The 13,092-nt window shown below is 35.2% G+C and overlaps 1 protein-coding gene and 1 non-coding gene across 2 annotated transcripts; both read left to right on the top strand.

Annotated features, from left to right (window-relative positions):
- Positions 1 to 376: 376 nt before the first annotated feature.
- Positions 377 to 7,044, top strand: LOC139876363 (uncharacterized). The gene is made up of 9 exons (XM_071863670.1): positions 377 to 973; positions 2,111 to 2,296; positions 2,731 to 2,823; positions 3,036 to 3,218; positions 3,311 to 3,413; positions 3,773 to 3,949; positions 4,110 to 4,954; positions 5,411 to 5,787; positions 6,683 to 7,044. The coding sequence occupies exons 1-9, from the start codon at positions 749 to 751 to the stop codon at positions 6,741 to 6,743; spliced, it is 2,250 nt and encodes a 749-aa protein (XP_071719771.1). The 5' UTR covers positions 377 to 748; the 3' UTR covers positions 6,744 to 7,044.
- A 3,738-nt stretch (positions 7,045 to 10,782) lies between these two features.
- Positions 10,783 to 10,870, top strand: LOC139879318 (small nucleolar RNA snoR114). The gene has a single exon (XR_011770165.1). It is a non-coding gene; the product is annotated as a small nucleolar RNA snoR114 (small nucleolar RNA).
- Positions 10,871 to 13,092: the final 2,222 nt, after the last annotated feature.

Genomic DNA, 13,092 nt, shown 5'->3' with positions numbered 1-13,092 from the left:
CGGGGGTCTTGATTACCCGAGGTTTTACCTTCTATGATAGAATCAATGTGCTCGTTTATAGAGTTTTCTTGTTTACTCAAAAACATATTTAATTTAGTATTTAGTATAGAAAATATAAAAAAAAAAAACTTATAGTGAGTATTACATTCCATTTACATTTGTTAAAAAAGAATCAGAAAAGGACCCACCTGCTGTTTGCTAATTGTCCCAAAGTCATCCTCCCCACCGCGTCGCGTCTCGTACTCCTTACACAAATCCATATCCATCCATAATAATTATTAAATTTAAATTTAAATAAATAAAAATAAATATTAATAATAAATATATTAAATCTAAAATAAATAAAATATTACGGAGTAGATGCAGAACCTATACATACACACCATCTGTATATACATCCGTATCAGAGAAACTGACGAAAAAGGAACAAAACGAGGGGGTAACCGTCTGTATTTAGTCTCTATAGATAGATAAACATATATACACACACACACCTCGTTAGATACACAGTTTTATACATGTATCCTAATTTCATAAACCCTAATAAACATTTCCCCTGATTTACCTTTTTCTCGTCCAACTACAGCTTCAATTATACAATCATGTGTTCAATTCATCATCTCAAACCCTAGTTCGTTTCATTTTTGGCGTTAGTGAGTGATTTTTCCTAGGGTTTTTGCGTTACTATACGTATACATATAGTCATATTCGATTAATTTCTATATCTGCTTGATTGTTGTTTGATTGAATGGGCGATCTTGGTATGGATGACGATCGCCCGTATTTGCCGTCGTTTGCTGCTTCATTGAACAATCCGGATCCGAATTCGATTCGGGTTGAGGCGTGGGCCTTAGCTGAAGAACAGGCCCGGGAAGTGTTGAATTGTATACATCCTACTTTGGATTCTGAGGAGAAAAGGAAAGATGTTATTGAATCTGTGCAGAAGCTCATTAGATATAAACTTCGATTAGAGGTTAATATACTTCTTTGATTCAACTATTTTTGCCTTGTTCTTTGCATGTGTAAATATTGTTCTGTGTTTCAGTTTATAGATAATATATATATGCTTTCATGATGATTGATATTGATATGTATAAGAATCCTACTTATGTTAGTTTCTGCAACTTTGTTTCATGTTTGAATCACTATTTTTGTTATTCTCTTGTAAGTTTATTTTAGTTTGTTGCTGGAAATGTGTGAGGTAGTAAAATAGGGAATGTTCGGATTTGCGATTTAGTTAAGATCGTTTTTAGTGTTCGTTTACAAGTTTTATAATTTTGATGTTGTAAGGCTTACAAAGAAAGCTGATTATTGAGTTAGTTGTAAGAATTCTTCAATTGGTTATACAATAAACAATTTCTCCCTACGATAGAAAAAATCTTTCTTCCCCTACTCGAGGGTCGAGGGCTAGATATAGATATAAGTATGAAAATAAAAAACGATACATACCTGAATATGCAATACGAGCCTAACGATGTATATAATGCATTATGCATAGCTGTAAAACAGATAACAATAGTATGAAGAGGCATATATATTTAAGTAGAAGTAGAAAAAGAAAAAAAAACATGTTTATGTTTATCTACAGCATCATATCTACCGCTCTAAATATACATATAAAGATATATATCATCCTAAAAAGGCATTTTACTGACTACCTATTTCACTAATCTATTCCAAAACTGCTTAATACAACATACTTACCTACTTAATCAATAATAACTATCAATCCACGTTATACTACACTAACCTTTGGTGCATTAACTGTGCTCTTTTATGAATCATATTAAAAGTTGGTCGCTCTTTTATGGATCATATTCAAAGTTGGGAATATATCCAAGAAATTGGCTTTGGTATGAGATCTTTAATGGATGCTATTCATGTCCTAGATTTTTGACCTCGAGTTCTTTTTTAGTTAACCTACTCGGGTTTTATTTTTATCCTGAATTGGCTGTAAGGGGTATTTCGGTAATTCTGTATTTGTAGGGTTTAACTCATTATATGACATAATTGCCGTGCCATGTTCATTATTATGAATTAATTATTGTGACAAATAGAAAGTCATTTATTGGGGAAATTTTGTTCTAACGTTTGCTTGTGCACATTGTAGGTGTTCCCATATGGCTCGGTGCCACTGAAGACTTATCTCCCCGACGGAGACATTGATCTGACGGTCCTTAGTACTCCTAACTTGAATGAGAATCTACCTCGTGAAGTTCTTCGTGTTTTTCAGGAAGAAGAGCGGAATGGAAATACTGAATTTGAAATAAAGGATACTCAATTCATTGATGCTGAGGTCATCCTCGTGACTCAACTGGTTTATTCTTTGTTTTTAATTTTAAAAAAGTATGGTATATATCCTGTTAAATTTGAATAATGACGGGTCCAACCATAATATCTGTAATGTCAAAACGGGTTAGACCATGTCTGCTATATTAAAATTGCATTTTCATGTTAAGTATGATTTGCTAAGTATATAACTACATTGACTATATAGTTGTTTTGACGTATGCATTAAATACACTTTGGGTGGTTTTTAACATGATCGTTGCTTTGTCTTACCGACACACCTTCTTACTTCGCCCGTATGACCCGTTTAAAATAGAACATAAGTCTAATGAAACTGTTTAAAGGGAATTGAAACTGTCACTTTTTATGTGAAATGTCTGAACACAGAGTTTACCAACCTAATTTCCTGGATACCATTTAATGTTAAGTTTGATGTGGCAGGTAAAGCTCGTGAAATGCCTGGTTCAAGATATCGTCATCGATATATCATTTAATCAGTTGGGTGGACTTTGCACACTGTGTTTTCTTGAACAGGTATAATATTTAGCCATTAGGTGAAATTTTATTCCAACATCATTCAGTGTATGCATATTTGATTAACTTATATGCTACCAAAAATATTTTTTATTCAGATGAACCACTACCGTAACAAAGCTAATGTTTAGAATCTACACATTGCTTCTTGTTGTTTAATTATCATCATTATATTTAATCTGTATTATACTTGATTTATACATTCTTTAAAGGTTGATCGCCTTGCGGGCAAGGATCATCTTTTCAAGCGCAGTATTATTCTGGTAAAAGCATGGTGTTATTACGAAAGCCGTATACTTGGTGCTCATCATGGTTTAATATCTACTTATGCTTTGGAGACCCTAGTTTTATACATCTTCCATGTCTTCTATGCTTCTTTGAACGGCCCATTGGAGGTAATAACTCTTTAGACTTCACATATGAAACCATATTTGTAATCAAAGATGCATATTCTTATTTCCACTAATGATCTGTTATTTCATTGTAGGTTCTTTACAGATTCTTGGATTATTATGCCAAATTTGATTGGGATAACTATTGCATCAGTTTGGATGGTCCGGTTTTTAAATCTTCTATGGCTAACTTAGCCGGTAAGAAATATATAAATGTGTATAGGGGAAAATTGATAGGTTCAATTCGTATATGCCTAAAGTCAAACCATGTACATCTGGGTCAGTTTATATTACCAAGTTTCGTGCAGGTCTAATGACTCATGAATGTCACATGAGTAAACTATGTAGATCACATTTATTTCTTCTCCAATTATAAAGTTTATCTTTTAATAGTAAATCAGTGTTGGCATGTCAGTTCTACCTGATCAATTAGTTTACCTATTTTGACCCCTGACCCATCCGGCCCAACCTGCACAATTTATAACTTATTTAGTCTGTAGAAAATTTAATTATATAATTTTTTTGTTGATGTTAATTTTTCTTGCCTTTTGTTTCAGTTGAACCCTCAGGACCAGATGTATTACTCGGTACCGAATTTCGGAAAAACTGTATGGATATGTTCATAGTGCCTTCAAAGGGCGTTGAGCCAGATCCACGAGGTTTTACTCTAAAGAATCTCAACATTGTTGATCCGTTGAAAGAAAACAACAATCTTGGACGAAGTGTTAATCGAGGTAAACATTCTATATTACTTTTTTTAATTATTTTTTTGTATGATAAGACTCCAAAGTTGTAGATCATGGGGATTTAACTTGGGTAGTTGGGTATGATACATAACTTATATATATATAACTTATTTTTTCATCTTAAATTTTATATTTTGTACCTTTGTAGGAAATTATTACCGGATACGGAGTGCATTTAGATATGGGGCCCGCAGGCTTGGTAAAATTCTGCAACTACCAAGCAGTAATATTGGGGATGAAATCAAGAATTTCTTCAAAAACACCTTGCAGAGACATAGACCTAAAAACGGACCTGATAAACACTTAACATTCAGTGTTAACGGGTTTGGTACTCTATCCATTTCGTCCCATAGTGAACCCTATTACGAGGATGACATGTATTCAAGATTCTCAAACAGTGATTTTGATGACTACATGAATGATACAGACACCGTGATCTCAACAGAAGTGAACAACGGGAGTTTGAAAAATGACAATAATGCCCCTTCATCTAACGGATGTTTGGAACCGGACGAGAAAACGGACCTTGAGCTGTGGATGGAAACAGGACGTTGTGAACTCGTGGATGGAGATACGATTTGCGTATGTATTAATAAGGAAACTAATGACAATTCTTCTGATATTTTATCATTTGATGCTAAAGAGAACGATAGTATTGGAGAAACCGAGATCTTGAACCCGTATTGCGATCTTACGGGTGACTATGATGCTCATATAAGGAATCTGTTGTATGGTCAAGGTTGCCATGGTTATGCGTTGACTACAACTGTCATTCGGGCTAACCCTAGTCCTCCTACTTCACCTTATCCAAATAACAACTCGTGGGACCCAGCCTCTTATTCATCTTCGGCGGTGGGCTTTCAGCCGAGTTCTGGATGTCAATTTAATGCCGCCAATGTTGTATCAATGAGACACCCCACGTATCTCAATGGTGCTAACTTCAACCCGGGTACTGTTGCTGTTCGGGGCATCGGGCCATATATTCCTGTTACGGTATGTTCTTTCACACATTTATTAATCGGTCAATGTCGGTTAGTGGGTCAAAATTGGATTTGTTGGTCAAATTCGGGCAAACTCATAATTGGTCAACATTTTAAATTGTCTTTAAACTAGAATCTAAGAGTTCTTGAACAAATGAACGATTATATTCTTGTATATAGACAATTATGTTGATGTTTAAGTTTATGTTTATGGTTTTCATCTATATATACACATATTATTTTGAAATTTATAGTTTAAATGTATAAAAAGTCCAATCCAACTAATCCCCGAATTGTTGATTAATCCTTGAATTGCCATTTAATCCCTCCAAAGTCCCAACCTAGTAATCCCCGAGTAGCGAGTCTTGCAACCTTGCTTTACATCGAAATCAAAGGGTCACACTTATCACTTAATGTCATTAATCTGATCAATAATATATAATTATATTTATTTTATTTTTTGTTATAGAGCTGTGGTACATGCAAAGATCGACCTGTCCCTACAAGGGGAAGAGGAAGGGGCCGGGAACCGAAAATTGCTAATCATAACCAGCGAGCACCTCGTGGTGGTTTTGGTGAACCAAAAATGGTTGTTGAAGTTAACAATGGTAGCCATGCTCTACAAGAGTGGTCTCCAAAGCAAGTTCATGTTAATACCAATTTATCCAACCAACCTAACCACCACCCTAGTCATCTTAACTCAACTACTAATCGTATTCTGAACCAACCAAGGAAACTTGAATTTGGATCTTTTCGGTCTATGCCTGAGAACCTGGTTACTAATGACGCACCTCCATCGAACGTGCAAAGTCTGAAAGTAGATGCAAATGGCCCAAAACAGGGAAGGTAATTCATTTTTTTTTGTGTGTTCATATATGTGGCAAATTGGGCAGGTTTGACGGGTTTGGTAACAGATCATTACTAATAATTTCTAAATAGAAACAAATCAGTTTTTAACCAGAAATACATTTGCCCTCATAAATTCTTTGTTAATAAATAGTAGGATCTTTTGATTTTGTACAGTAATATGTAGCCTTCTTATATAATTTTTTATTTTAAGGTTTTATGCGGAGTACAATTTGGGTTCAACTTTTGACCCATTCCTTTTCATCCAACTTTTTTTTATATAACCCGGTAGAGATAAACACTGTCTGGACTTCTGGAGGTGGGAATGGTTGGCCCGAAACACTTTTTATTTAGTATTCTTGAACATAATATGTTTGTTAACGAGGTTGTAAAGTCGCTAGTTGGTGACTAGTCAGGGACTAGTTGGGTGTTGACCAACTTTGACTTTGACTGTATATTTGACAAACTTTGACTGATTTTGACAGCTGAAATATGACTTTGACTAACTAAATTCGACTTTTGACTACTTTGACCGGATAACTTTGCCAAGCCGGAGGAGCCTAGTCGGCCTAGTCGAGGGCTTTTACAACCATGCCTGTTAAACAAAAATTGATGAAGTCAATATTATTTCAATGCAAATTTAAAATTGTGATTAAATCGAATGAGCTGGATTTTGTGTTGAAGTACAGTCTGGGCCTTGTGCTATTTAAATTTGTGATTAAATCGAATGAGGTGAATTTTATGTTAAATCGCTTGATGCATTAGCTACTTGCCATAGTGTGAACCAAGCCATTTTTTAGTGCTTATATGGTTGACTTGACTTGCGACTTCTGTTTTTTTCTCAAGTGTTGTGTATATAGGTGTTTAATCTACGCTTGTTTTTGTGGGTGTTCAGGAACAGAGAGAATTCGTTCCATTTGAAGAATGAAGATGAATTTCCCCCTCTATCAGCCTGAGTTTCGTGATGAACGTGTATAAAAAAAGAGCTGTCCGAAAAACGGGATAATATTAGTTGATAATATACCAGATATAACTGATCTTTTAGTGAGGGAACTGAACCTGATCTTTAGGGAGGAAACTGAACCTTTTTTGCTAGTTTTACTTGGAAAAGTTACCCTTCAAACAGATTTTTATCTTCGTTTTTAGTTTGTTGTGTTTTAATGTAGAAAAAAAAAAGGTTAAAAAGGTTGAAAATAGGTTGAGGCCTTCTGTTCAAATGCTGCATATGTTCTTTGATGGTATTTTGTGTTTTTTTTTCCATCTGCTTTACCTGTCAATTTTCGGTTTTAGAAAGTTTTCGTGTCCATTTTTTTTTTCTTTATTTAGATTTTATGAAACTTGTAAATAAGATCAACAGATGACAGTAATATGTTTGGGGTAGTAAATGGTAGTTGGTATAATTTAAGTGTGCATGTTTATGGTATAGTCATTTATCTAATTGCTAAAATACTTTGTTTTAATTTTACACGTGTGAGCGAAGCATACAAAAATAAGATTGCAGTCTGTAAGTTCATTAATATGCTTATATTGATATGCAACAATATATAGCCAATAAAACTTTTGTCTTCCCAAAATATTCCTTTACTCAAACTTTAGTTATACAGTTTTTAACTTTCAGGATCAGGTTAATGATAACTATTCATAATGTTTTTATTCATGTTAACTGGGTTATTCATAGTGTTTTTACTCGTGTTAACCGGGTAATTCATAATGTTTTCAACATTTTAATGGCCACTTTCTAAGTTTAGCTATTACTTATTTTATTAATTTTTTTTTAACAGCAGTACGAGATTATCCAAAAGACTTAACCACTTACGCGTTCATATTTCACAGTTGCATAACTCGCCCTCAACTGCTGCATAGCAGAAACTCAGTCCAATCTGAGGGCATGAACGGTAAAATCTCCTCCCCCACTGTCTTCCCAACGCTATGTGCGGAAGACACCCATGGGCGGAATTCAAAGGTAAAGGAACAACCTTGTGTGCAATGTTGCACCCCACGAGAGTCGAACTCTTGACCTCTCACTAAGAGAGGCAGATCAGGTACCACATGTGCTACAACACAAAGTACCACATGAGCTACAAATACAATAAAAGACGTGTGTTTTATCAATTATTCCGTATTATTTTTTCTTTTGCCAAATATTTAAGTGTTCCTGTTTTTAATTAATTATCAAACCACATCAAATTTTGTCTCTCTTTTATTATCAACTTTTACCAACTTTTATAACCAAGTCCTGAGGACAAGAAATAATTTAGCTTACGTATAAATTTTTATATGTTTTTTGTTGTTTAAATATGTATAAAGTGCTTTCTCCGCTAGCTTCTTTCTAGAGGGTTTTGTGTTAATCCAATTACCCTTAAAAAAATACAAATAGTTGAAGTAAGTATTTTTTTAAGGAAAAATTATTACTCGTATATGTTACTGATTATACTTTTTAATTCGCCAAGAAAAAAATATATGCCTTCGTTTACATTCTAAATAAATCCACAAGGTCATTGGGGTTGAGCAGACTGCGTTCCTCAAAGGTCGGAACATCTTAGACAGCGTACTAATTGCTAACGAAATAATCGACGAACTTAAATGTAAAAAACGTAAAGGCCTAATCTTCAAAGTTGATTTCGAAAAAGCTTTCGACTGTATCGAGTGGGACTTCCTATTCAACACCATGCACTGCATGGGATTTGGACCTAAATGGATCAGTTTCATCCGTGCTTGTCTTTCCTCATCATCTATTTCCATCCTTGTCAATGGCTCTCCCACCGACGAATTCTCTCCCGAAAGAGGTATACGTCAAGGTGACCCTATCTCGCCTTTTCTCTTCATCATCGTCGCCGAAGGTCTCAACATTCTCACCAAACGGGCATTAACTAATGGACACCTTCGAGGAATCAATGTTGGTAATGACAACGTCACTGTTACCCACCTTCAGTACGCCGACGACACTATTTTCTTCGGAGAATGGAGTAAAAGAAATGCCAAAAATATTTCCAAGCTCCTCAAATGCTACGAGAGAATCTCTGGACTCAAAGTCAACTTCCGAAAAAGTAAACTTTATGGTATCGGAACTACTCCTCACGAATCTGAAGATATGGCGAATTATATTAGGTGTTCTTCCGGTACCACTCCCTTCACATATCTTGGCCTCCCCATCGGTGTTCCCACTTCACATCCTTCCTCTTGGCAACCAATCGTGGAAAAGTTTGATAAAAGACTATCCGATTGGGCGGCAAAATCCGTCTCTTTTGGCGGCCGACTTACCCTCATTAAATCAATCCTAAGCAGCATACCACTTTACTACTTCTCTCTCATCCACGCACCGTCCTCCATCCTTACCCTCCTTGAAGCCAAAAGACGAAATTTTTTTTGGGGTGGTTCATCAACAGAAAATAAAATCAACTGGATAAAATGAGATCTAATACTTCTTCCTTATGAAAATGGTGGTTTAAATGTTGGCTCTCTTTTCAGCAAAAATATCTCACTACTATGTAAATGGTGGTGGCGATTTAAAAATGAAAAAAATGCTTTATGGGTCAAAGTTATTACTAGTATTTATGGGAAGGGCGGGGGGTTGGGATCTAACGTTTCTTGCAGGAACATTTCAGGTCGCACAGTTTGGAAAGAAATCATCAAAGCAGGAAACATCGCAGATAGCACGGGCTCCTCATTCTCCCCTGCCATCACAAAATGTCTCGGAAGCGGTGATACCATTGAATTCTGGAATGACATTTGGTTTGGTTCGGAATGTTTTAGCACTCTTTTTCCAAGATTATACAGGCTTGAGACCAAAAAAGAAGCATCAATCGCTGAAAGAATCACACACATCAACGGTTCCTCATCGGGTAATTGGTGTTGGACAAGGCCTCCAACTGGACGAGTCCTCAACGAACTTACAGAACTAAATAACATAGTATCTTCCATTGCACTTTCAGATAAACCCGACTCTTGGAAATACACCCTCGACCCTTCCGGAACATATACTACCAAATCATTGGCACACTTGATAAACACTCTAAAGTTTGGTGGTAACGCTCTTAGCACATCGATTCCTCGAAACAAACTCTTGCCCCAAAAGGTCTACATTTTCATATGGAGAGCCTTCCAAAATAAGATACCGGTTAGATTCGAATTAGACAAACGGGGTATTGATCTCGACTCCATTCTATGCCCCCTATGCGATGTTGACATAGAAACCACCGAACACATTCTCGGACTTTGCCCTAATTCGGCCCTCATATGGAAACTCGTACTTGATTGGTGGGCTCAAGATAACACGCTAATCTCCAATCTCAACGATGTTATTATCAATAACCAAGCCTTCGCTAGCAACAACTTCGGATCCACGATATGGCAAGCAACCAAATGGATTACATGCTACATAATGTGGAAACATAGAAACTTAAAAGTATTCTCTAAAAAAGTCTGGTCTCCCGCGTCGATTCTCTCCGAGATACAAACACAAAGTTACAGTTGGATATCCAAAAGATCGCGAACAAAGAAAACAATCGAGTGGCATCAATGGCTCATTAATCCTTCCTTCTTCGTCGCGGAACCTCCACAACGGGTCGGGATCGGCTAATGCACTCTTCCTTGCACCTCTGTAGCGCACGAAGTCTATTTCTACTATCGAGGGTTTGATTAATCGGGTTAGCTTGTGTTTAACTTTGTAGGCGCTCGATCATCACTGTTTTCCTATCTTTCCCGGCTTGAATTTTTTCAAGTTCCTATTCCCTCTTTAGTGTTAATGGTCTTCGTCGGCTACTCTTGTTTACTATAAAATCCTACAAGTTTTGTTTCTCCATTTCATAATTGTATAGATATGTATAGGGCCTTGTACTTTAATATTCCGTTAATAATAATTTGCTTGCTTTTCAAAAAAAAAAAAAAAAAGATATAGTTATTTAATAAATAAGATGAGCAACTTTTCAACAAGTTAGAATAGTACCCTGCAACGGTACAGACCCAGGTTCGATTCCCGGCTGGTGCATTATATAAGTGCTGTGATGATATCTGTGCTAGATGTGATGTTGGGTCGTCACAATTGTTCGATAGCATTCGAATATAAAAAGGCACATCTGAGCGCTATTTTTTTTAAATATCCTTCATTTTTTTGGTTTGTTTTTCATATTATTTTACAGTTCCAGAGTATTTGCTTATTTGCTTTTACTTTTACTTTTACGACTCCTTTTGCTCTTTGACGTTAATATAATTTTGTTATTTACATTCCAATGAAACCCTTTAAGGCTTTGAACAAAAAAATGAAAAAGGTTTTATTGTAACATTATGCGCTTAGGCTCAATGTTGTATTTGTTACTGTATATAAGGTCTCAACTTTAGAACAACTTTTTTTTAACGGCTATATCGAAATCTAATGCTTCTATTTGTCACTCACACACGCGTTAGGAGGAAACTCAATTCGCAACGATGTTGGCAGTACTATCGAAGGTTGGGAAAAACCCCCAAGCGATCTTCCCAAATCGCATTGATCTTGACAATATCATCAAACGTTGGAAACTCCCTGCTTGAAGTGAGAATCAAACCTGAATCGGTAGTATTAAGTAACTTTAACTCTTATTTATTATATGTATGTACATGTACATTTCACATAGTCCAAAGTCCGGGCTATACGACAAACAATATTAGGTTTCATGTCATGAGACCATGCAATAGTAATCTAATTAAAAAGGTGTTTTATATACTTCTAACAACCCAACATTTTATAATGTTTCATAAACGAGTTGCACTATTTTAAAGATAAAAGAATCGAATGGTTATGGTTTAATAAGTCAAGGTGCATGAATCATTGAATCTGTCTTTGATTATTTTAATATACTAATTGCTGTTGCAAGTAAAATACTCTATTATGCAGCGAAGTTTAGTACCTTATTTTCCTTATATAAATTGTGAGTCAACGTCTATAATTTTTATTGTTAAGCGGTGGTCGTGGCGAATATACATTGTCATTTGGCGGAACCCACCTTAACAAATTAGAACTTATTTCATACGTACTATACTACTATTTAGTGATCTGAGATGACAATTTTTACTCGATTCATTAAATATCTATTTGATCCATTCAATTAGTAATGGATATAGATGATATAACTTTTCCTTTAGAAAAACAAAAATTTATTATAAAATCAACCGAGTGATTGTTACGAGATTACCGGAACCAACATAGAAGAAGTTGTTCCCTAACGAGATTTCTGCCTATGATCTATATACATACAAATAAAATGAGGTATTTAAACAAAAGGTTGAAATCGTTGCTATTATTTAACCCATACCCATACAAGTATTGGATGGTAACACAAAGAATCCTGTATTTAATAACCGTTGATGTCAGTCGAGCCTCGAATTTTAAATTTCTTGGAAATTCACTGGAAGCCTTTAAGTTGAACATCATTAAGATTTGTAGACGAATCCCAATTGCATTTGCGAAAGATTTTACAATTTTGATTCTTCCAAATAATATATGTGCATACCCATTTTGAAGCTTGTCATACTATACTCTTCTCCCCAAAACTGATTTTAAATCTTGATGATCATCTACAAATATGTCCTCTAAGTTGGTAATAGAATAAGTTGTGAAGCCCGACCAACGTAAAAAGGCATCCCATAATCATTTTGTGTGTATGCATTTGATTAGAATATGTTCTACCGATTCCAAATCATTATCACATAACGGACATCTTACGGTGTCTAGATCAAATTCACGTTTATCCAATTCCATGCGTACAAACAATCTTTGAACCCAAGCTCTCCGAACAAAAATACCAACTTTAATATGGATTGATGAGTTACATAGAGTACTGATCAATTGTGAAGTAGGCAAAAGTATTTGTAAGTCAATAAAATTGATGACGAATGTATCATTAACCTATAATCAAAAAGAGAAGTGAATCAGTGAAATAAAGTTTGATACAAAAGTACACCACATTATTCTCTATACTAAACCATGAAGGTGGTGGTGACATGGTAAGACCACAGTCTTTCAATTTGGAGGTCAAGTGTTCGATTTCATACTTTTACAAAGTTATTGATCTCCCTTATGGTCACAGATGTTTGCCTGCAATGATTCCGGGCTGCTCGCAAAGCGGGTAATTATCCTGAAATTAAAAAAAAAAAAAAAGTTAGCTACTCAGGTTAAAAAAAAATAATTTTCTCTATACTAACTAGACACTTGTTCACATGTTTTTTATTGTTTATTTATAGATATCGACATCAGCATGACACAAATATTTATTGTAACAGAGTATTTTTATTTGATCACGTGTACAACTTTTTTATTTTTATTTTATTTTC

This window comes from Rutidosis leptorrhynchoides, chromosome 11 (genome assembly GCF_046630445.1).
Source record: "Rutidosis leptorrhynchoides isolate AG116_Rl617_1_P2 chromosome 11, CSIRO_AGI_Rlap_v1, whole genome shotgun sequence".
Lineage (NCBI taxonomy): Eukaryota > Viridiplantae > Streptophyta > Magnoliopsida > Asterales > Asteraceae > Rutidosis > Rutidosis leptorrhynchoides.
Note: the sequence above shows the minus strand (reverse complement) of the source record. Positions and strands in the feature narration are given on the sequence as shown.

Excerpts from the sequence above, each read along its gene's own strand:
- LOC139876363 (XM_071863670.1), top strand. The coding sequence starts at position 749 with ATGGGCGATCTTGGTATGGATGACGATCGCCCGTATTTGCCGTCGTTT. Across the intron at positions 3,950-4,109 it reads TGGACGAAGTGTTAATCGAG|GAAATTATTACCGGATACGG; the intron begins GTAAACATTCTA and ends GTACCTTTGTAG. Across the intron at positions 4,955-5,410 it reads GGCCATATATTCCTGTTACG|AGCTGTGGTACATGCAAAGA; the intron begins GTATGTTCTTTC and ends TTTTTGTTATAG.